At 46.2% G+C, this 24,575-nt stretch overlaps 1 protein-coding gene and 1 long non-coding RNA gene across 2 annotated transcripts in view; both read right to left on the bottom strand.

Moving 5' to 3' along the window:
- Positions 1-1,970: 1,970 nt before the first annotated feature.
- kcnq3 (potassium voltage-gated channel, KQT-like subfamily, member 3) overlaps positions 1,971-24,575 on the bottom strand; it is a 68,182-nt gene continuing 45,577 nt past the window's right edge. Inside the window, exons 3-16 of the mRNA XM_017310044.2 lie at positions 13,118-13,208; positions 12,856-12,982; positions 11,554-11,726; positions 11,001-11,174; positions 10,631-10,741; positions 10,259-10,354; positions 10,086-10,180; positions 9,955-9,981; positions 6,147-6,346; positions 5,962-6,067; positions 3,487-3,618; positions 3,306-3,401; positions 3,141-3,228; positions 1,971-2,898 (exon numbers count right to left, since the gene is read on the bottom strand). Coding sequence (XP_017165533.1) covers positions 2,257-2,898; positions 3,141-3,228; positions 3,306-3,401; positions 3,487-3,618; positions 5,962-6,067; positions 6,147-6,346; positions 9,955-9,981; positions 10,086-10,180; positions 10,259-10,354; positions 10,631-10,741; positions 11,001-11,174; positions 11,554-11,726; positions 12,856-12,982; positions 13,118-13,208 — 2,158 coding nt within the window. The 3' untranslated portion in view covers positions 1,971-2,256. The remainder of the gene's footprint in view (positions 2,899-3,140; positions 3,229-3,305; positions 3,402-3,486; positions 3,619-5,961; positions 6,068-6,146; positions 6,347-9,954; positions 9,982-10,085; positions 10,181-10,258; positions 10,355-10,630; positions 10,742-11,000; positions 11,175-11,553; positions 11,727-12,855; positions 12,983-13,117; positions 13,209-24,575) is intronic.
- On the bottom strand, positions 14,420-15,438 carry LOC103480031 (uncharacterized). The gene is made up of 2 exons (XR_536031.3): positions 14,595-15,438; positions 14,420-14,503 (listed from the first exon to the last, which is right to left on the bottom strand). It is a non-coding gene; the product is annotated as an uncharacterized LOC103480031 (long non-coding RNA).

Raw genomic sequence — 24,575 nt, 5'->3', positions numbered from 1 at the left:
GGGTCATTTTGGGGAAAGTTTTGAATAAATCTCAGCTGAGAAACTTGAAGACGCTACATTGAAGTTTATAAAGAGCAGGTTCTGGGTGTGAGTTATTTTTTTTTATTTCAAAATTATTTTTACATTATGAAGTTTTCTGATCCTTTAAAATGTCAGAAATCTGGGATTTACACACAGCCCCATAATTTAAAGTTTTTTTAAATGTTTTTTTTACTTCCCAAAGTTTCTTATGACGCCTGTGAAGCTTCAGGTTTTCCAGGGTTCTGGGTCCAGGAGGAACCTGGTGGTTCTTAGAGCTTTTCTACATGTTTATATCCGTCTCCAGCCACTTCACCTTCATGACTTTCTGCTCTGTTCTGCACTGAGAAACGTGCCACACATTTTAACCTAATTAATCTAATTTTTTTCTACATACAAAGGTTTGCATGTTTCTGGTCTGTAAATCTGATGCAGGAGCTGCATCCGCGGCTAGCTGCATCCGCGGCTAGCTGCATCCGCTGTTAGCTGCATCCGCGGCTAGCTGCATCCGCTGTTAGCTGCATCCGCGGCTAGCTGCATCCGCGGCTAGCTGCATCCGCTGTGAGCTGCATCCGCGGCTAGCTGCATCCGCTGTTAGCTGCATCCGCGGCTAGCTGCATCCGCTGTTAGCTGCATCCGCTGTTAGCTGCATCCGCGGCTAGCTGCATCCGCTGTTAGCTGCATCCGCGGCTAGCTGCATCCGCTGTTAGCTGCATCCGCGGCTAGCTGCATCCGCGGCTAGCTGCATCCGCTGTTAGCTGCATCCGCTGTTAGCTGCATCCGCGGCTAGCTGCATCCGCTGTTAGCTGCATCCGCTGTTAGCTGCATCCGCGGCTAGCTGCATCCGCGGCTAGCTGCATCCGCTAACAGCAGCGATGGACGACGAAGCAGCTTCTCGGCCCTCCGGGGTTAATTTCTGTATAAATCACCTGATTGGATGCTGGAAAAGACTGTTGTGCTAAAAGGAGTTGTTAGCATATCAGGGAGGCTAAGCTAGCCTAAAATAGCATCTCAATGCTAAACATGTAGTAGCTAATGCTAATGTTAGCATCCACAGTCCTGGACAGAATAAAATTTTGCTCCAATCTGATGGTTTAAGAAACTAAATAACAGATTAAAACCTATAAATATCTTAGTTGTTGAGCTCATATTTGTATTTATTCAATAGTAAAAATAAGTTTTCAAGAGAATTTGTTGCCAATATACGGTTTTAAATTAAATAATTAATTAATTAAAGACTCTGTAATTAACTCAATTAAAACTTTAATAGAGTTCCACCGCTGTCGTCCACGGAGATGAATTATCACCAGAGCTTTAGCGAATCAGTGAAAACGTACAAACCTGTTATGGTTGAACTTTTACTACAACTTTACAAAATAGTTCAATATGTTTTCACTTTTCCATAATAACTGTTTAATGGGTCTTTTTATTTCTAAGAAAACTACACTAAATCTGGGTAAACATGGGAAAAGCAAAGGGGTCTTTTGTATTATACATATAACATTATGCTGAATGTTTTATGAGATGAGAGACGGTTCAGATCCCTGAATTCATGTGCCAGCAGAGCATCAGAAATTTAGTGTTTCAAATATTTTCTGACTGTAAGTTTGTAAATCTGAGATGATTCCAGCAAAAACAAAGAAGTTTGGATCAAACATGGAGACAGACGGTTGGTGGGGAACAAGAACAGACAGGAGACTTTTGGTTCCAGTGTCGCCCCCTAATGGTCACCCCAGGAATGGTGCAGCATCATGCAAACCATGCAGAAACAAGGATGTCTTCATATAAAAAATAAGTGTTACAAAATGGCATAGCAGGTTTATGTTCCATTCAATCTCTGTTCTTTTTCCTGATATATCCTGAAATTTGCAGTGTCTACACTAAAGTCGCATGCGTCACATGCAGTGCGGTTGGCTTTGCAGCAGTAAAGCTTTTGGTGTATATATTATGTATAATGTTCTTTTTTTTAGCTAAATTGAAGAGTGCGCTGTACAGAGTTTTTTTTTTTACAAACGGTCTGCTTTCCCTTTTTTTGTTTTGCCGTTGGGGCGGACTCATTGCCTGGACGCCGTCTGGACCGCGGTGGTCTCTGCAGGTCGACGGCGGGTCGTTCAGAACGCGCAGCAACGAGGCGGATTAGATCCACCTTCGGCCCAAAGGTGTGGCTTTGACCCAGCGTTCTGGGTTTTACAGGCATGGGTTGGATTTAAGGTCTCAGAGTCGAGGCGACGTCGTGTTTCAGGGCGGCGTGTTCCACTCTGCGTCCCCGAACCCCTCGCCGGTGGAGGAGAGGGGCAGGGCGCCCCCGCTGGGCGTGAAGGGGTCCGTGTCCGTGTCCGTCTCGCCCTCGGCCAAGTAGCTCGGCCTGGTTCTCGTCCAGCTGGCCTCCCCGGCCGCCACCGCCGCCCCCATCGACAGGTCCAACCCCGCCTCGCCCTCCCGCTCCCCGGAGATGCTGAACCCGCTGGGCGAGCGCTCCAGCTCCTCGTGGTTCACCGACAGGAGCGAGAGCGGCGAGTCGCCCCCCCGGCCCCCTGTGGTCCTGCACCGCCCCGCCGACAAGTCCTGCAAGGAGCTGATGGGCAACACGGTCGGCCGCTCCGTATACGTGGGGATGGCGCCGCCTGCCAACCCGACCCCCTGCCTGCCGCCTCGCCCTCTGCTGCAGGCCGAATTGGCTTTGCTGACAGGCACCTGGTATGACATCTGAGGGAACACCTCGGAGTAGTTAAGGAAAACCCGGCGGATCTCACCGTTCGCCGTCTGGTCGCAGGCCTCCACGGTCATCCGGGCGTCGCCGGCCGAGTCCACCTGCAGGTGCTCGGTGTGCTGGATGTGCATATCCACCAGGAAGTCCAGCTTCTTCTCCATGTCCTCCACCTGAGACAGAGACACATCCGTCCATGAGCTCAGGAAAGTGACCGAAGCTCAGAACCATGAAGGACACGGTCAGCCGCCTCTCCAGGTTCTGAACAGAAATGCGTTTTATTCCTCATTTCACAGAGAAGAAATTCATGGATTTAAAGGTTTTCATGAACTTGAACTATTGTTTCTTTCCAAAGCAAACTACTGTCTTCGCTTTGGCACATGAGCAGTATTCTGTTTTCAATTTGAACTCTCACCTGCCTCTCCACCCTCACAAATCTACCCATCATGCTTTGGTCTTCAGTGTCTGGCATGGACGAGGCTTTGGCTAAGTAGGACTCATGCCTGAAACAAAGAGAAACACGAACATGAAGATGGAGCCGCCATGACACGCTTGGACATGCAGAATGGTGTCGCAGTACCTGGGTGACTGGCTGGATGGGTAGTTAAAGGGTGTTTTCTGAGGCTTCTTGCTTTTTGGGGTGAGGGGAGGTCCAGGGGCAAGAATCATGTCGATCCTTTAGAGAAGGAACATGTTGAGAACGGCACAGATGAGGCATTTAGCTAGATTTACCCCTCCACATCTGTGTGGTGTCTGCTCACCTTGTCTGGAGGTATTTAATTCTGCAGAGCATGTCCAGATGTCCGGCAGAGTACTGCTCAATCACATCTTTGACATCGTAAGGCCTCAGAGTTTCCTTAAACCTCTTTTTGTTCAAGAGAAATTGCATGATCCTGTGAAAGAAAGTCCAAGATCATGATTTCATAACTGCATCTGTTGAAGCTTTGCAACTTCCTGGAGTTTAATCAACTACACTGTCCAAACGAGGCAGACGAGTCATAAAAACCTCAGGACATCCGTCCATTGTGGGGACTGATTTCTATCTCCAACGGTCATTGGGCACAAAGGGTTGTACACCCTGGACAGGTCAGGGATCCATCACAGGGTAATGCTAAGGGCAACTCAGTGGCCAACAAACCTAACACTGATGTTTTACAATGCTGAGCTGTAGGACGCAGGCTGGATGTCTGCCCTGGGTTGGCTGCTTGGGGGGATGGGTCACTGCCCCTCTGCCCCAAAACCACCAGGAGAAGATGTCAAAGAGGCATCAGATGTCTGAAACACCAAACGACTAAAAACTACCAAACTTCTGGATCTCAGTTCTTTACCGTACAGACGTCATCCCAGATACTAGAACGTCTCTTTCTTTGGTCAAGATCCACATCAGATCCATATCAGTTAAAGACTGAGCTCAGAGTTCAGACGAATCTGTCGGAGCTCCAACATAGTCACTCTCTGAGCACAGCCTCCAGTTTGGTCTAGAATGGTGTTTCTGTCCTAGGGGCCACTGCCCTGCATACTTTAGATGTGTCTCTGTTCAGCTGATTCCAATGACTGCATGACCTCCTCTGCATGAAGATCTACTGCTAATCATCCACCTACTGCAGTCAGGTGAGTGGCAGAAAGGCCACACCTACCACATGCAGGGCAGCGTTCCCTGAGGACTGGGACTGAGAAACACGGGCTTAGATCCAAGTCCAACCCGGCAAAATGCCTTTTACTGAACCTGACAGGAGCTTCTTTCTCTAGCCGCTCATTTCAGGCGAACTGTACCCCGCCTCCTTTGGCGTTAACACTTTCCCTACTTGAGTCCAATCTCATCGTCCATCAGGTCTTTGAGACCTGTTGCCACCCACTGAGCTGTTATCTTCAGCTCTTCCCAGAGTCCTCGGCTGCTGCAGGAGCTCCGGTGAAACCAAAACCCTTCATGTCTGAGTTCCCCTTTCAGGGAGCCATTCAGCCGCAGCATAATGGGGAGGGAGGAAGAAGTACTTTCACAGGGTTAATCACTCAACTCACAGGTTGAGTTCCTGCATTATGGCAGCTGTGTGGCCTATAGATGCTCCAGGAGGCTGTTAACATGATTTACATCACTGATGTCAACACATCCAGCTTTGTATTGCTGAAAGAAAGGTCACACTGAGCACACATGGTGAACCTGAAGACCAATTACATGGACACATGTGGAGCTGAGAGCAGTTTGCCCTAAAACACATGAAGGCCTTTAACTCGCTCACCAAAAAGGTTTTGATAAAAAGAAACATTTTAACTGCTGATATAAAACTGCCTGATTATTGCAACCTGCCAAGACAGGACAGAGCGAAGAGACTAAAACAAAGTTCAGTTTCAGAACAGTAAGAGAATCATCCAGGGTTTCAGAGCTTCTGAAGGCAGAAGGGAAACCTGTGACATGCAGGGCAGAGCATGTTATGACCCTAATCTCTATGAAACACAAATCCCCTGCTCATTTGATCAGGTTAAAACAGTCGGTGTTTTCTACAGACTCTGGTCGTTAAGCACTTTTATGATCCGGCTCCGGGTCTTTCTGTACATGTTCTCTCTGGACATGATGGTCTCTCTCTGGATATTTCCCCTGAGAGACCAAAGACATTCAATGTTTTGTTAACTGGTGTGTGTAAATTGTCTTCAGCTATGGGTGAGTCCAGGATTGTGTCCTGTGATGGACTGGTGACCCGTCCAGGTTGTCCCTCACCTCTCACCGCTGACCGTTAGAGAATAACCAGAGATGAGACGGACGGATGACTCTGTAATTTCTTTCCAATCCATCAGACCTTCCTGTTATCTTCTGAAGTGGCTCTGATCACTGGTCTCTAATGTCGTTTCCACTGAGTGTGCTGTGGTATGTAACCTTGTCTGTAAGCGGCCCATACAACCATCCGTACCACTCCATTCCTGGAGACCCTTCGGTTGTAGGCCTGTGGGAATATGGGCGGAGCTACAACACAGTCCTTTGATTGGGAGAGGAAATGGTTTTCTTCATGCTTGACGCAGCATTAGGTGTTTGGGTTTAACTCAACCCGCCCAATCAAAGTTCAACTGGTGGTGGAAACATTCTCCACTGGACATAAAGTATCGTACCAAACCATGCTGTACCGCTCAGTGGAGACGAGGCAAAGAGCTTTTCAGGTTTTCTCTCTCTAGACTTTGGATGACTGTTTAACAGATTCAAGCTCAAAGTTCAGGATCACTGGAAAGTGAGAAAGATTACTCCGGACCTGACGGCCCTGATGACCAGTTTCAGTGTCGGGATCATCTCCTCCAGGAGGATCTCTGGCGGGAAGCCCCGGTCCTCCAAGACTGGGTCTGCAAGGCCTCCAGTATCTGGAAGACAAACACCATGCAGTCACCAGCAGCAAACTGAGCGCTGGCGGAGTCGTCCTCCTGTGGGTGGCGCTCTGACCTTCAGAGCTCTGCCGCAGCGTGTAGGCCTTCATCCGGAAGGCGGTCCGGAAGCGTTCGCGGTTACTGAAGCCGGCGGGTTTGGGCTCCTTGGAGGGGCTCTCCTCGATGGACTCGGCGTTGACCGTCGGCTTCCTGACCATCCCCAACGACGGCCTGGCGTTGGAGTTGCGAACGCGTTCCAGCAAACTCACTTTCTGACTGAAGTGGAGAGGAAAGGAGCAGGGCATCAAACCGTTAACATCGTGTGTCATGCAGGCTATAATAAGCTGCTTTATGAAGAGCAGAAATGGGAGAAACGGGGCAGGACTAGAACTAGAAGAACATATTCAGACATTTGTAGTAAATATTAAAGAACCATGTAGGATTTCACCAGCTGAGGCAAAATCTGCCAAAATATTTTCTTGTGTAATGTTTTCCATCCATCCATCCATTTTCTTCCTCTTATCCGGGGTCGGGTCGCGGGGGCAGCAGCTTCAGAAGGGAGGCCCAGACTTCCCTCCCCAGCCACTTCTTCCAGCTCCTCCGGGGGAATCCCAAGGCGTTCCCAGGCCATAGAGAGACGTAATCCCTCCAGCGTGTCCTGGGTCTCCCCTCCTCCCGGTGGGACGTGCCCGGAACACCTCACCAGGGAGGCGTCCAGGAGGCATCCTGACCAGATGCCCGAGCCTCAACTGGCTCCTCTCGACGTGGAGGAGCAGCGGCTCTACTCTGAGTCCCTCCTGGATGACCGAGCTTCTCTCTCTAAGGGAGAGCCCAGCCACCCTGCGGAGGAGGAAACCCATTTCGGCCGCTTGTACCCGTGATCTCGTTCTTTCGGTCATGACCCAAAGCTCATGACCATAGATGAGGGTGGGAACGTAGATCGACCGGTAAATCGAGAGCTTCGCTTTTTGGCGAAGCTCTCGATTTAACAACAATTAATTAAATCTGAAATGGACAAAAATATTGAACTTTTCCATGACATCCTTTCAATCGATCAATCAAATTTATTTATATAACATCTTTCAGCATCATAAAAACACAAACTGAGTGTCAAACATTACATTTTGTTTCCATCATCAAACATAATACATGTTGGTCCATGTTCCATTTATCATGGTTTTAGATTAACCTGCACCACGTCAGGATTCCTGCGTCTCAAACTGAAGCATCTTTACATCCTCAGGGTTTCTTCAGGTTCTGCAAGAAGCGGCCAAGAACCCAAGGAGATTGGTCTTGTGACAATATCTGGCAGCACAAAGACGCAGCTTTCTGGGTAAAATAAGACTCCTGTGTCCCTGAGAAGAGGCGGGGAGGTGGGGCAGTAACCGGAGCCGGCGGCGGCCCAAACGAGGCCTCTGAAACGTGGAGCGCTCTCAGCGACTTTGCTCCCACAGCGGAAACAATATGAGCCTCTATGTGGCCTCAGGGCAGAATAGGGCCGGCAGATTACAGCGCTGAGAGGCGGCAGAAAGGCAGCGCTTTAAAGGAAGAGGGAATCTTCTTTCTGAACGCTCCTCGGCGAATAAAGAGTAGAAAATGGGTTGTGATTATCCCCAGATCTCTCTAAACGAGGCGACACAACAAGCCCAGATAGTCGAAGGCCCAAAGTTTTCAGCTCAGAGCTGTGGTGCTTATTTCCAACAACAAGATTGAACTTCATAGAGATAAAAGAGATCACAATAAACCAGAATGGAGAAGATCTGAAAGGATCTGCTGGCAGCAAGCAGCCAAACTCATTTTCTGTTCACATTGCAGGGAAAAGATCCCAGATTAGCCACCAAACTGTTGAGAAAAGCAAAAACTCACAAAGAGCACAAAGCGCCGCTGTGGTTTCCACCTCCTCCCTCAAAGCAACCAGATGAGGTCCGACCCAGATCCGTCTCTGGGTCTTTGTTCAGGATCATGTTTTTACAGTTTCTCTGCTCATGCAGGATTTTCCCAGCAATGTGATAGAAAATGAAAAACATCTGATTGTTTAACGAGGAGCTGAGAGAATAAATGAAGCCATGAGACGCAGGCGACAGCTGAGGAACGAGACGGACTCGACTTTAAAACCAAAACTCACCGATAGGCCTGTGGCGATAAACGATAAATCAATTAATCGCACGATAAATTAAACTTATCGACCTCATTTAATTATCGGCTTTATCGTCCCTTCCAGCCTTTTTTCTTTCTCTTGATGACACTGAATGAAAAAAGGCTGAGCTCCGGTCTCTCCACTGACCCTCCCTTCCTCATTTCCTTAGTCTAATGTCCAGCGCACATTACACGAGCTGTCGGCCCATTTTCTAAACCTGAGACACATTAGCCGACAGAAATCCCAGGTATAACGGTTCGATCAGGTTCGATCGGGTTCGATCAGGTTCGATCGGGTTCGTCGTGCCGTGTGGTGTCCAGCCACATTTGCACAAAATAATAGCTGCAAGTTCAGTTAACTCATTTTAAAACCAGGCATTAATCAATGCTTTACTAGAATCTACCTGTGATTCATGTGGCTCAGCGTAAAGTCCTGACTGAATGAAAATCATTATAACCCATTTATGTCACGTTAACGAAGAACAGCTGAAAACTTAAGCTGCGCTAGCAATTTGGCTCCAACTCCTCCCCTTGTCATTTCTATATTATTTGCAGGAAACGTTGAATAAACATTAATGTTGTTTCCACATATCATCTCCGATGTCAGCTGGACTTCAGGTTGCGCCGTGTCAGCTGTTTGGGATTCCCCTCCATAATTACTCCTCAGAAAGCACGGAGGAGAATCCGCGCTTTCTGATTGGCTACCTGTCACATTCAGCGCTAACGGAAAACCCCTGATTTAGATAAGAGCGACCACGATGATCTAAATCACTACAGGATGATCGGTTAGATCGGCCAACTGTCTAAGATTGTCATAAGGGGAAAATGGTGTAGTGTGAACTACTGCATTAGGTAGAAGGATGTGCTCATCTTCTCTATTTAAATCTAGTGATTACTGAAGGGCAATATAATATACAGACTTCATAATCTGCACTCTTTTGGTTGAATGCAGTATTTATTTCCACTTTCACTTTATGTTGATTAGTTTTTATTCAAGTACGTTTTCGATAAGGGAGACTGAGAATCCATTTTATTTTTGTTTTTGGTTGTTTTGTTTTAGTTTATCAGTTCCAGTGTTCTGTGTTCTTTTCAAAATAAAGTGCATCTATCAGGAAATCGCATGCATTATTAGTCATTTCCATTAAATCAGTGTCAAAAGGTCTTGAAACAACATTATTGTTTATCACAATAATTTTTTAGACAATTAATCGCTCAGCAAAATGTATTATTGTGACAGGCCTATCACTGATCGATTTATTGGTATTTATCAGAAAATCAACTGATAATAAATGCTAATTACCATGCAGCGACTCAGACGAGTTCAGAACAAGAAGAAATAAGATTCAACAGTAAATCTGAACGTGTCAGAGACTGAAAGTGATTTAAAGATTAAAAGCATTTTTGATTTTCAAATATTTTCAGTGACATTTTGATGGGCTGCAGAAACTCATTACTGTCTCTGAGCTGATGAAGCTAAACCATCTTTAATTAATGAACCTGAACTCATCATTCAGGCAGGACTAACGGACGGACGCACTAATAAGTTTTCAAAAAGTCCTCAGCTTGATGTTAAAGTCAGAGAGACAGAATGAGTGGCTGTTCAATATCCGAGTCATGGATTAAAATACGAAGCTATTTAAAGCCTGGCTGAGTGGGATATTTTAGGAAATGTTAATTATTTTCTCTCTTCAGCTGGTGGCCTAATTAAAGTCTTTACTGTAGGCACAGTGTCTCTGCAGGAGACCCACCTGACCATGGCCTCCAAGGTGTCCTTCCTGTCAGACAGAGAAAGTCAGGAGATAAACAGAAACCTGTGAGATTTATCTGGAAAACCTGGAAGTCTTGATAAAGGCTGAACAGACGGAGCCTCGTCTCGTACCTGAAGCAGGGAAGAGAGATGATGGTTTCATAGAACCTCCAGGTGGCAATCAGATCCTCCCTGATGGGGTTGGTGGAGTAATACCGCCAGGCCGACTGGGTTCAACACAGAACAGCTTCAGGATTCTGGTGTCACACACAGAACCAGACGGACACGTTTGGGTCGGATCTGACCTGGATGAGTCCGGCGGCCGGGTGGCGCCGCTTCTCAAAGTGCTTCTGTCTGTGCTGCTCCTGGACCTTCAGAGCCAAACCAGAACCCAGAATCCCCTGCAGCCGGAACCAGAGCAACAGTTCAGGCCGCATTAATAAAATAACAGAACGGCTGATCTCATCGGTCCGAACGGGCTTTAAGGTCTGATTCCTGTTTTGTACTGGATTAGTTTCAGTCAGTAACAGTGAGGATTTGATTCATTAACCTGGTTTTTCGCTAAGCTTTTGTTCCTTTTCTTTAATTGTTGATGTAAGTCTTTCACATTGACCTGCTGTCAGTATCACCTTCATACCTGCAGCCGTGCATCGCAGCAGCTAACGATCATGACTCACAGCAGGCAAAGCGAAGAAGGAAACTCCGATCAGAGCGAACGTGCCGGCCAGCAGCCTCCCAGCCCAGGTCTTCGGGGTTTTGTCTCCGTATCCGATGGTGGTCAGCGTGATCTGCAGGAGAGAAACAAAAACAGAAACCTGAACTCCACCACCTGAACAGGTCACAGAGCCGATCCACAGGCGTCAGGATCTGGAAGGACGACGGATTTAATGAGGAGAAAACCAAAGCTTCACTCAGGTTATTTCTACTGTGGAGAGAAACTCTGTCATATCATATCAAAGCTGTTCCCATTGACATGTTTATAAGGGGAATCCAGGTTTCTTACATGAAATGAAGCCAACAGAGTTATTTCAGCAGCGGTGAACGTACCAGCCCCCACCACAGCGCGTCGGCGTACGTGTCGAAGTCCTGCTGCTGGGTCTGCGCCGTGGGGTTCTCCTGGTCAGACACGTTGACCGAGCCGTCGTCTTTCTCCACCAGGTAGACCAGGAAGGACGCCAGGATCAGAGACAGAAAGCCGATGTACCAGGCCGTGATCAGCTCCTGCAGAAACACCAGCAGAGCCGTGAAACCTGTAGACCTGCACCAGGCTGCTCAGACATCAACACGTTCTGCTTCTCACTGACGGTTTTAACCTGATTAAATCCTCTCTGTGCGTCTTTAGGATCCATAATGATGCACAGAGGCAGACAGCAGAGATTAGCATGTGGATCAATAACTCAATGACAGGATTAACTCTGTAAACATTACGTTCTTTCTGTCTCTACTTCACTTTAGGACTTTTTAGTCAGTTTTAGTGAATAAGATGGATCTAACCAATGAAAAATGGTACAAATATTTTAAATTCTGTCTTTCTGTAATCCCTGGGAGCTACTTTATTGTTTTTTCTGTTTCCAGACATGTTTTCTCTCGTCGGTCGTACCTTACTGTGAGCGTAGATGGCCGAGCCCAGCAGTTTCCACGTGCCGCCTCTCCGGTCCATGCGCAGCATGCGCAGGATCTGCAGGAAGCGCAGGCTGCGCAGCGACGTGGCCAACACGTTGCCCTGGTTACGCACCGCCACCACCGGCACCGAGGCGATCAGCACGAAGATGTCTGCAGCAGAAGGACCAGAGTTTCTGAGAGCTAATGAGTTTGACCCCAACACGCCTTTGTTGGGGGAAAAGAGACAAGTTTTCAAGAGATGTTAATCACTGAGAGGACCTGACATAAAAAACTGATTTAGTTTGATTAATTCACTCTTCTATTCACAGCTCCTCTTGAGGAAAGAGCCGCTGAAGTCTGCAGAGCTTCTCATTTAAGTCTCAGATAAATCCTAAACACAGCTGACAGAAGTGTTAAAATGATGAAGGATCCTGCTGCCATGTCCCAGAAAGGAAAGCCGCTCTCTGAATGGAGGAGAGAAGCATCGGATCTCACCACCTCGTTTACCTGGAAGGTACCAGGTGAGACTCTGGTGGATAAAAACAACCCCACCGGTTTGGTTTTATATCGTTTTTTAGTTTAGCTTTCTTAAACTCTCTGGTGAATTTCAGAGCCGATAAAGTAGTTTAAAACATTCATCCTGGAAATGTTCTTCAGGTGACAGAAGGCTGACTTTGAAGTCGTCTTTATGTGTCTCTGAAGGCTCAGCTGAGCTCGATGCTTTCCATCCTGATTTTTGAGACTTTAATGTTACTATTAAACTAAAAAGGAGTGAAAAAGCTATTAGTATTTTTATCTTATTTTCTCTAATAAACAGAAAGAAAAATGATCAAATTTAATTTAAACTCTTTTTTTCCTGAGCAATTTGATCTTTAATAATAAACGATGGAACCCAGAGGAAGTCCTGGTCGTTATCGTCTCCTGGTTTCAGCTGCCAGCTCACCGAGGACGGACCAATCAGGCGTCTTCAGGCTGAAGCAAGCAGCTCTAAATCTGGACAAACTGAGGATGTTTGATGCCTCCAGCAGCTCCAGGCGTCCTGACTGCCACAGAGAGTGAAGGACAGCCTCTTCCAGGGAGGATTTCTGGCCAATTACTGGAAATTTATTCTGAAAAGCTGCTGGTTTGTTCAGGGCAGCTGACAAAGCTCCTGTCAGCCTGACTCACTCTGCCTGCACGAATGTTTTCAGCCTTTTCTCTGAAATAATCATCATTGTGTTTCTTTCAGCTTTATAAATGACTTCCTGAGCCTTTAATTTTATCTGTAAGCATTAACATATTTATGATTCTCCCTGCTTACCCAGAATGCACAGCGGTTTGCGGGCAAACTTCAGCCTCCCCCTCCATCCTTTGTAGCGACAGCAGCAACCAGCCGCCCAGATCCTCAGTGCAAACTCTGCTCCGAATATGAAGATGGCAAACGTTTCCTGCAGAGGAAACAGGCTCGCTCACTGTGTGTGTGTGTGTGTGTGTGTGTGTGTGTGTGTGTGTGTGTGTGTGTGTGTGTGTGTGTGTGTGTGTGTGTGTGTGTGTTTTCTGTGGAGAGACGGAGTCGCTCTCACCAGTATGACCAGCCAGTGTGCAGAATCCTTCTCATGTTCCCTGAATGTGGTCAGTATGGCCAGAATCAAACATCCCAGAACGATCAGAAACCTGCAGAGAAAAGAAACAAACAGCAGCTCAGAAAAAACTGATCAGACAACAAAACGGTTCGAGAAATTACAAATTATCTGGAGGATAAATCAGCAGAAAAACAGCAAGAATTCAGCTGCCGCCGCCAGAGGGCACCGTTTCCTCTCAAGACAAAACAATCAAACGGTGCAGATTCTGCACGTTGCTGCCCCCTGGCGTCAGCTGTAAAAACACCAATAAATAAAACCGACCTGTTCCTCAAACTGAGATCCGAGCAGGACGATCAATTTAAGGCACCAAACATCCATCAGAGAGACGAGGACGACGTGACCCGACTGCAGGTTTTCCAGTTTAACCAGCAAAGATCAGCCTGAACCGAATTTATTTAATGGTTTAATGAGAGGCACAAGCAGCAAAAACAACTAAATGAATAAAAACATGCAGTGAAAAACAAGCAAAGCCTTCCTGGGGATTAATGATGGAAACAAGAACAGTTTTATGATTCGGGTCAAATAACAGAATATTTTACCAAATTAATAAAAAACTTCTCATTTATCCCAAAGGGAAGTTAAATATGGGCAGATGGTGATGCTGAGGGAAGGAGGGATCTCCTGTAGCAGTCAGGCTCACAACAAATCTTAATACCTCTGACTGAAGATTGTTGCTGTGTGAAATGCTAAAAAGTTAATCGTAACAGCCGTCCAAAAGTAAATAAGAGCAAAAATGTTTCCAGCTTCCCAGCATCTAAAACCGGAGGAACCATTTCCCAAACAGCCAGTGAACGATAACAGGAACTGATGTGTCTGATCCAGATCCAAAATGTTAAAATGATTAACAAAATCCTCCCGGGGTTGTTTGTTTGCATCTCAAGCAGCTGCCGCCGTGAGCAGAACCAACCCAGACTGTGAGAGTAACGCCGAGGCTCCTTCATCACCTTCCTGCTGGACGAACAAACGCAGCGCAGGATCCCATCTGGGCTGTGATTTCAATCTGGGCCGTCCTGCAGAGAAACGGCCTCACTGAGCCTGGCGGAGCCTCACTGAGCCTGGCGGAGCCTCACTCCGCCAGGCTCAGAGGGAAGTGTGTCCCTCTGAGGACGGAAGCTCAGAGGGACACACTTCCTGTCCGTCTCTGAGACAACAGACGAGGAACGAATGTTTTTCATCCCAGCAAGTGTAACCGGATCCTTTTCTGCGTTGTGCTGGTTTTTGAGTGAATGGACCGTGACACAGTTTCTTTCAAGCGGATGATTCTCGGTTTATTTCTGACGAAAATACAGACAAAACAACCGTGTTATAGGCTGCCCGCTCCAAGTCCTACACCAAACAAAAGTATAAAACAAAAATTAACTTAATAGATCTATAAATAACCTGAATGTATTTAGATGGAAAAATGAAAAGCACGCACCTCTCCCGCAGGACAACATGTCAAAAGGGGCGGGGCTAAGGGGCGCAAACAATTTAAAGACAATACCACAGAAGAAGAAATAAAAGGGAGGGGCTTCCGATCTTAAAATAACACGGTTAAAACAATGACAGAGGTGTTTCAGTAAGATAAGGAACAAGACAAATAACCAAAAGAAGACATTTTGTGTAATTATAATAAAAGAGAATTACAACCAGGTTACACAGAGACAAAAAGTCCAAGAGTCTCAGTTCACTGCCTCAACAAAGATCAGCAAGATTTCTGAATCTGTCAGTAAATAAAGCAAAGACACTTAAAACTTGAAAGACAAATGATGAATCAAACTACATTAAGTTAAATTCAGCAAAGAAATGAAATAAGCTGAGATGATGTAAACGTAGTTAAACTAAACCTCCACATTAGCCAACATATAATAAACTAAACAGAGATCATATGAAAAAAGCTAAACTTAAACTCAGCTGTTACGCTAAAATGAAATAATGAATCAATGAGGATGAAATATCAATCAATCAATCAAATTTTATTTGTATAGCACATTTCAGCAGCAAGGCATTTCAACGTGCTTTACATCATTAAAATAAAAACAGAAATAATCAGTGAGAAAGAGAGATTTAAAAAAATAAAAAAACAAAATAAAAATAAAAACATTACATCATTAAAACGTCGAAAAGAAATAAGAAGAAATTAAAAACATTAAAGACATAAAAACATGGAAGACATCAAAACCTGCACTCTAACCCTAATTTAGCCATAAGCAACTGTAACCAGGTGGGTTTTAAGTTGAGATTTAAAGGCTCTCAGGGTTTCAGCTGTTTTATTATTAATGTAAAATATTATCTAATTTTGTCTATTTATGATCACAGATCCCTCGGTTGATCCTCAGCGTGTTCAGCTCTGAGATGGGCCCATCGGCCCGGTTCTGATGGGGCTCCCCGGCCCAGATGGGTCCCAGGAGGATTCCTAACAAACAATTTATGGCTGAGATTCAGTACAGTGAGTGTAGACTCTGCATTTCTGACGGATAAATCCCTCAGATATATGCAAATAGTGGAGAGAAAGGAGCAGACAGAAGTTAAAGAGTGTGACCTTTATTAGAGTTTTTATATCGGCTCTGACACGCTGGGAAAAACAACCAAACTTCTGCTTCATCAGCAACTCTGGCTGCTAAACTGACACGATTAAAAACCCCAACAAGCCCACAGCCTTCACGTAGTTCTACATTTACTGCTTTTAACAGCCCAGAGCGCAAAGATTTATGATGTTGTGGATATTTTGTCAAAACATTTAGAAATTATTATCCTTTAATTGCGTTTCTCTGGTTACTTTTCCACAGAAAACGCCCCCTAGTGGTCAGTTTGCCTCTGGTCAGAGGTTGGACTTCAGGTTGGATTTGCAGCTGTTTGAAGCGAAGCCAGCAGAAGCCGCCGTTCCTCGTATTCTCACTCTGGCCTGAGATCTGCTGACCCTGCAGCAGGACGGCTTCACTCAGCGGCTGGACGAACCAGGAAGTGATGCAGCTCAGCAGCTGCTGGCTTCACCGACGCGCAACTATGAGAAAAATGCTGCCGAGTCACAAACCAGAAGATCCTCAGACACGGAAAGAGACCATGGAAGATGGCATCCAATGTAAAATCTGTTCTTCTCTGACTTATTCCGTATTTGTAAAGTTTCTGATGATACGTGACTCACTGACATCGAATCCTTCATTTCAGGCTGGAATAGATTTCCTTACATTGAGGCTGAGGTGGAAATGAAACTGATCTGGTTGGTGAGACAAATCATCCGCTCCAGAAAAAAACTTGGACATTTCTGAGTTTGAAAAATCAAGAATTTGCACGAAAAAACTTTTTGCAATAAACTTCAGAAATCTTTAAGAGGAAAAAGCATGGAGATGTTCTGAGTTTGAAAAGTGGAAAGTTTTCCACTTTTGTTTCCAAATTTTTTCTTGCAAATTTGCAACTTTTCAAAGACTTCCAGGTTTTTTTCTAATCTTTGTCTTTTTTTCTACAAAATTTGACTTTAATCTCAAAATTAGAGTTTTTTGTGGCACATTTTCAACCTTTCAAACTCAGACATGTTCTTGGTTTTTCTAGAAATTTCCTGAGATTATTTTGGTAGAAAATAATTGTTTTTCTAACTGTCGAACTATCCCATCTCTAGTATCGTTATTTTCTAAACGTATCCAGATGTTTTGTGTCTAAACATCGTGGAAACAGCAGCTCCTCAAACATTAAAAGGTCTTTTTTAAAATCCAAACACTGAGAGGCTTTCAGTAGAGCCTCTGCAGATCCATCAACACTTACTTCCCCTTGTTACCTCTGCAGGAGAAGCCAGCCCGCAGACTGACCTCTGACCCCTGGTTTTACATGTGGAGTTGTCTCAAAGTGATTTAAGACAGGCAGGACCGTCACTGACGCGTTTGAATTGTTGCTTCAGAGAAATGGATGCGGATTTAACCAGCAGACTCCAGAAACAGAGTTTCACCTCCGTTACTGAGGACGTTCAGCCTGATCAATCACTCCTAAAGGGCGTCCGCCGCTCATCAATCATCGGCGCTCCTCCGACTCGCAGCTCATCCATCAATCGGCCGAGTTCGTCTGCCCAACTCTGAAGTTATTAACAGAACCGACGACGTTATGATGAAAAATCACTGGGTAAAAGGATCCGAGTCTGTCGGTGTTTACAGGAGGGACGAATCAGACGGGGTGACCCGGTTTCCAAGCAGCAACTTATAGAGAGAGAGAGAGAGCAACACGCGACCAGCTGCCTGAGAGCGAGAGCGGAAAATTAGAGTGAATGTGAAGCTATCAAGCATTAATGACGCAAGGAGGAGGTCAGGAAGGAAAATCAGAGCCGAAATTCTGCTTCCAACGTCGCAAGAAAATCTATTTGGAAGCATGAAGAGAGCTGGAGGTGGGATGGTGCCTGTTAGCTTCACTATTAGCAAAACCACCACAGTTGAGGATAATTATAACGTGATGCTGCTGAGTGAGGCTGAGAGTTTCACATGAATCATTAAACACCTATCAGAGGAGGCCATCATCTAGGTTCAGGGTTCCCATGTCGTCCGCCCTTTCTTTTCTCAGACGCTTCAGACGCTTCAGCTCGTGTCGCTTTGCAGGTTTTCAGCTGTTTTTGTGCCATAATCACACATTTAGATGAGACTCTATGTACAGTTTGTACCTTCAACAGTTCCCAGCTGCGTTATTCAGCACCGAGCTCTCGTCCGGGCCGAGTTTCCGATGGGCTGGCCTGCCAAAGGCTGGGATTTGTCACCTGAGTGCCCTCGAGGCCGAGGCAGCCATTACTGGCTTGGCAGGAGGAGGTGTCAGCAATCAGTGTCAGGCGTCCAGCAGAGCTGTTCATTAGCACGAGGACTGCTCTCGCCTCACTGACTCTGACGTCTGTCGCCTTGTCCCTCCGTCTGGGCTGACGGAAACGGGTTTGCTTTGTCACATTCAGCAGCTCATTTAGTCTGCAGCAGCATTCAGGCTCTCCAAAGACTAAAAGGTCAACAGGGAGAAGTGGGACTCCTGGACGCAGTGATGTGATTCGACTCTGGACGACTTAATGCCTCTTTTACAATTAGCAATTGAGAAATAATTTCCACCCAAAGCCTCTGTTATAGGATAACTGGCTGCAGAAACTGAGAAGCAGAAAATCCCCTTTACTGCAAGCTGTACAGTAAAGACATGAAATCTTTTTACGATATAAAGGATGCACTTGTGCTAATTGTTGAAGGCTCTTACAGGGTATCGTTACCTGCAGACACATGACGGGAGCCCCAGGAAGTGAAGGGGCCTCTGTTACTCGTCATATCATTTAAATGCACAAACAGCTGCTAAATACATAAAATGCAGAGTATAAACAATTTATCCACCATTACTTCCTCTAGTGCAGCAGCCTATGCATCCCACTGTCCGCTTTATGCTGCAGGGAACCTGCAGGGATCGGCTGGATTAAGACATGATTAGTTCAATGCTAACTGTACTTCCTAATCTCACTGACTGGCTGGTTAACCTACCAGACCGCTCAGTGTTCACACTTGAACCAAATTGAAGATTGGAAAACCATTTGGGGTTGAGTGCCTTGCCCAAGAGCCACAACTGTGGAACTGGAACCTGGTTGGTACCAGGCACCTCGGGCTGACTTATGGGATATTTGGAGAATAATTATGGGGTAAAATTGGGGTGGCTTTACCCAAAGTGGGTCCTGGAGGGCCTGCATGGTTTAGTTCTGTCCCTGGTTTGACGCACCTGGATCCAACGATGGATCATTAGAGGCCTCAGAAGAACATCGACCTGCTGAGGAGGTTGTTTCTACCCCCAGGGGGAGAAAACACGCAGGATGCCGGGCCTCCAGGTCCGATTCTGGGAACCACTGATGGAGTAAATCACCAGAGACCAAAGGGATTGAGAGACACCAGAGATAATTATGGGCAGTTGAGTTTTTACAGGTAAGCTACAGGGCATTTGGAGGGTAAAGTGATACCTGTGGGACCCTTAAATGATGTATACGGATAATTATAGGGCAACACGGTAGTTATTGGCTGTACCTACAGAAAGCTTATAGAGTGATTACCAGGTACTAATGAGATTAAAACGGCCACTTCAGAGTAAGGGTTTTACAGATTACTGACAGGTTTTTGTAGATTTATTTCTTTGTGATATGCAGATTAAGCCAAAGTCGACAAGTCAATGAAATACTTAGGATGATAAGAATCGACTTACAGGGTGTGCAGGGGGCAATTATCAGGTACCAGAGGAGTTTTATTACCCTGAACTTAAAAGAGCTTCTGGTTTCACTTACGGGTACCGTAGAAATATCTGAGCTCCAACAGTCAGAAAATATTTCAATACAACCATCCATCCATCCATGAATCCATCCATCCATCCATGAATCCATCCATCCATCCATCCATCCATCCATCCATGAATCCATCCATCCATCCATCCATGAATCCATCCATCCATCCATCCATCCATGAATTCATCCATCCATCCATCCATCCATCCATCCATCCATCCATGAATCCATCCATCCATGAATCCATCCATCCATCCATCCATGAATCCATCCATCCATCCATCCATCCATCCATCCATCCATGAATCCATCCATCCATCCATCCATCCATGAATCCATCCATCCATCCATCCATCCATGAATCCATCCATCCATCCATCCATCCATCCATCCATCCATCCATCCATCCATCCATCCATGAATCCATCCATCCATGAATCCATCCATCCATCCATCCATGAATTCATCCATCCATCCATCCATGAATTCATCCATCCATCCATCCATCCATCCATCCATCCATCCATCCATCCATCCATCCATCCATCCATCCATCCATCCATCCATCCATCAATCCATCCATCCATCCATCCATGAATTCATCCATCCATCCATCCATCCATCCATCCATCCATCCATCCATCCATCCATCCATCCATCCATCCATCCATCCATCCATCCATCCATCCATCCATCCATCCATCCATCCATGAATTCATCCATCCATCCATCCATCCATCCATCCATCCATCCATCTATCCATCTATCTATCCGGGTCGGGTCGTGGGGTCAGCAGCCTCAGGAGGCCCAGACTTCCCTCCCCAGCCTCTTCCAGCTCCTCCAGGAACCCCAAGGCGTTCCCAGGCCATAGAGAGACATCGTCCCTCCAGGTGTCCTGGGTCTCCCCTCCTCCCGGTGGGACCTGAACTCCTCACCAGGGAGGCGTCCAGGAGGCATCCTGACCAGATGCCCGAGCCTCAACTGGCTCCTCTCGACGTGGAGGAGCAGCGGCTCGACACAATACAATCAGTGAGGAGGTATTTTAGAGACCTGAGTGAAAATGAACAGGAGGCTGTAAAATCACAGGAAGGGGAACTTCAGGTGCCTCAGATTAGTGAGTCTCCATGGAAACGGAGCGTTGAGAAAGTTGGGGTTTTGTTGAGTGGAGAGTATTTGGTATGTTTTGGCATTCAACAGTATTTACTTATCCTTCTTAATGCTTTATTCTTTCCAGAGTGATGTAGAGAAGCTAATCACTTTATAGCATCTTACAGTCAATTTAAAATACCTTATTGACCCCAAATGGAAATTACATTTTGTTGTAACTCATAAAACTTTCTACACAGTTCATGGTGTAACTACTGAGTATCAGTGGGTTTTTTATGCTATACCTTTGGAGCATCACTGGGTAATTATGGGTCCCAAGAAGCTCCGTATGGGGCCCTTTCAGGATGCTAGTAGTTTAGTCCTCTGAATACTTTAGCGTTGGGTTTTAACAGGGTGCTAGCAGAGTAGCTATGGGTCAAGGGTTAAATACAAGGTCTGGTTGTCTGCTGTGTAATTAAACTCCCAGGTTTATTACCAAAACAATGCAAACCTTTTCCTATTCGTGAAAACTAAAAGGTTAGCTTTCCTGTTGTCTGAATTTACCTGCAGAAAAACCTCCAGACAGTTTGTTACGTAAACTGGACCCAAACCCAGAGCCAGTGGGGCAAAAAGTGGGTATGCAGGGTATGCAACGCATAGGGGCGCAGCACCAGAGGGGGCGCCAAAACCCCGTCTGTAGGGGTGGGGGTGGGGGGGGGGCGTCGATGATGTTTTCGCATCTACCTGAATAATGTGTAGTTGCGCCACTGCCCAGAGCTGAAGGTCTCGGTTCGGCATGGCGACGACCAGAAACAACCAGATCCAGGATCCTCCCAGTGCAGCGGATGATTACCTGCTGTCCACTCAGTATTGACCGTTTTGGTCCCCAGTCATAAATCAATCCGCCTTGTTGTAGCAGTAAACAAACTGGTTTTACCGTTTAAACCAACAGCAGCAATTAAACACACGGAGGCTCTAAAAGGCGATTATCTTCAATATTCCAGGCATTTTTAATGAAAACATGTTGGTGATTAAAACTTTACAGGCTTTTATTGTCAGTATTATTATTATTAAGGTTTGCTAACAGCGCCACCTGCTGTCTGTTGGTCTAGACGTGAAAGTGGCCAATTCAAGCAAATAAATATTTAAAAAAGAATAAAACCTGATAAATAAAGATGGTGTTTTACTTTTGTGCGTTTAGGTTTGATGAAACTGAAAACCTCTCAGGTGAAGGAAGTCGTCCTGGTTCTCTGAAATCTCTCAGCTGCTCCGGGTCAAAGGTCACGTCAGCGTTTCTCAGCTTCCCGTTTCCTCTCTGAGCTCAACGAGCTGCAGCATCACTCCATCCTCTCTGCTCCTGCACACGAGATGCTTTCTGCGTCTCCATGGCAACAGCTGCTCACCGGAGCATCCCTCCCGCTCCCCATCACCATGGCGACACCTGCTCGTCTCCCTCCCTGCTGCCAGGGAACACCGGCTTTGCCTCCGCTGTCGGGAGTCTCCATGGCGACGAGCGCGTGGCAGACGAGACGCACAGCGAGCGGCGCGACGTGATTGGACGCCTTTCAGAGCGAGTAAACGGAAAATCCTCAGACAGAATCAACAAAAGGCCGACTGATCAGATGATGTCATCCTCACGTCAAGGAGACTTTATGACATAAAAGTACAAAAGGAAACGATTAGAGAACATCATGATACTAAACCCTGATGATTAAAGCTTCAAGCTATCAACAGCAGCAACACTGGGAACCAGCAGCAACACTGGGAACCAGCAGCAACACTGGGAACCAGCAGCAACACTGGGAACCAGCAGCAACACTGGGAACCAGCAGCAACACTGGGAACCAGCAGCAACACTGGGAACCAGCAGCAACACTGGGAACCAGCAGCAACACTGGGAACCAGCAGCAACACTGGAAACCAGCAGCAACACTGGGAACCAGCAGCAACACTGGGAACCAGCAGCAACACTGGGAACCAGCAGCAACACTGGGAACCAGCAGCAACACTGGGAACCAGCAGCAACACTGGGAACCAGCAGCAACACTGGGAACCAGCAGCAACACTGGGAACCAGCAGCAACACTGGGAACCAGCACCAACACTGGGAACCAGCAGCAACACTGGGAACCAGCACCAACACTGGGAACCAGCAGCAACACTGGGAACCAGCAGCAACACTGGGAACCAGCAGCAACACTGGAAACCAGCAGCAACACAGGGAACCAGCAGCAACACTGGAAACCAGCACCAACACTGGGAACCAGCAGCAACACAGGGAACCAGCAGCAACACTGGGAACCAGCAGCAACACAGGGAACCAGCAGCAACACTGGAAACCAGCAGCAACACAGGGAACCAGCAGCAACACTGGGAACCAGCAGCAAAACTGGGAACCAGCACCAACACTGGGAACCAGCAGCAACACTGATGAAGAATAAACTGAAAACTCAAACTGTTTTTCCACACAGGTTTTTTTCATTTTTGTGATTTTTTTATTGGTTCCAGTTGGTAATGACAACCAACAGGTTGGAAAAGCATCAAACTCATGACAAAATGTCCGTCTGTTACCGGAGCAACAAGATCTCACAATGAAAATAATAAAACTAAATTTATTTATTGACAAAAAAAATCTCTTCAGACAAATAATTCACAAATTAAACTGAATTTATTCTTTAAACATTTAATTAGGGTGACCCCGTCTCTCGCCCGAAACGTCTGGAGACACCAGCAGCCCCCTGACCCCACTAGGGACCAGGCGTAAAGAAAAAGGATTCATTAGTGAGATGTGACTTCCTGTTTACCTGGGCTAAAAGCATCATGTGGAACAGAGGCGTTCCTCTTCAAAACAGGAACCATTAGAGAACATTTCACTCACGTGAGACAGATGTGTTGTTGAGCAATAATCTAAATGTTTTAACAAGTGGATCTGCATCAAACCGGGTCAGGAAATGTTGAAATTAACCTCCAGTGAGCCGCTAGCCGTTAGCGGATGTTACTTGTGCGCCAGATTTGCAGGCGTACCAGAAACACGCAAACACAAAAGGTTCCGGCTCAGAACCTCTGGCCTAGACTTCAGAACTCAGGATAGTTTGTTTCTTTGAGGACGTTTCTAAACCAGGATCTTCTATAAGTCCTGGACCCATCAGTTTCCTTCCCTGCATGAACAAACATGCAGCTGTTGTTGTTCCTGATTCTGGAGAACCACGTTTGTGAGAACGAGTCACCAAGTTTCCCTAAAATATTTTTCTGAAAGGTCGGCTGGCCGATGTCGACCTCCATCCGTGTCTCCGCCAGCTTACAGAACGGAGTCGCTGTGGTGAAAATTCAAACGTGTTCTGCATCATTCATGATCCTTCAGCCGAACCCTGAACTCCACCAGCATCTGTTTGGATCCTGTAAACGATGCTTGAACCTGGATTAGATTAGACGTGTGGTCCATTAACGATGCAGCGCCCAGAACCGTTATCTCGGATCAGACGCGTCGGAGAGCTTCGCCTCCTAATGCAGGAGTCTTGTTCTCCGCAGGGAGCGCCGGCGGTGACGTCAGCAGCACCGAGGCTCCACCAAGTTAAAGCTCAGCCTGTTTCTCTGCTCGGAGATCCAGGATGGAAAACTCCAGTTCTACTGGATGTTCTGGTTCTGCTGGGCGTTTTCAAGGAGAGACAGAAACATGACGACTGCTGTGACGCCTCCTCAGATGAATGTTGAAGATTTGGATTCATGATTTATAAAGCAGAGCAGTTTATTGGCAGCATAAATCCTGGGATTAGTTATGATGCTTTTTATGCTTTTCATCTCATTCTGCTGCCTGGGAACATAAATCCAGACAGATCCAACAAACGAATCCCATCCAACCCCAACAAAGGCTCCATTTTGTGAATGTTTGTTGCTGCATTTGCAGTTTTTTTCCACAAATGTTGTTCCATAAATCAAAGCTTGAACGGTTCCTGTTGTTTCCGACCATCAGATTCATAAACCTGCTCCTACATGCGAAGCCACAACTGACCTTGAATATGTTAATATATGAATTAGAAATGAATAACGAGGCTCTGAAGGTCACGTCTCCCAG

The sequence above is a fragment of the Poecilia reticulata genome, chromosome 17 (assembly GCF_904066995.2).
Source record: "Poecilia reticulata chromosome 17, P_reticulata-male-v2, whole genome shotgun sequence".
NCBI lineage: Eukaryota > Metazoa > Chordata > Actinopteri > Cyprinodontiformes > Poeciliidae > Poecilia > Poecilia reticulata.
This window is presented reverse-complemented; position numbering and strand designations above follow the sequence as displayed.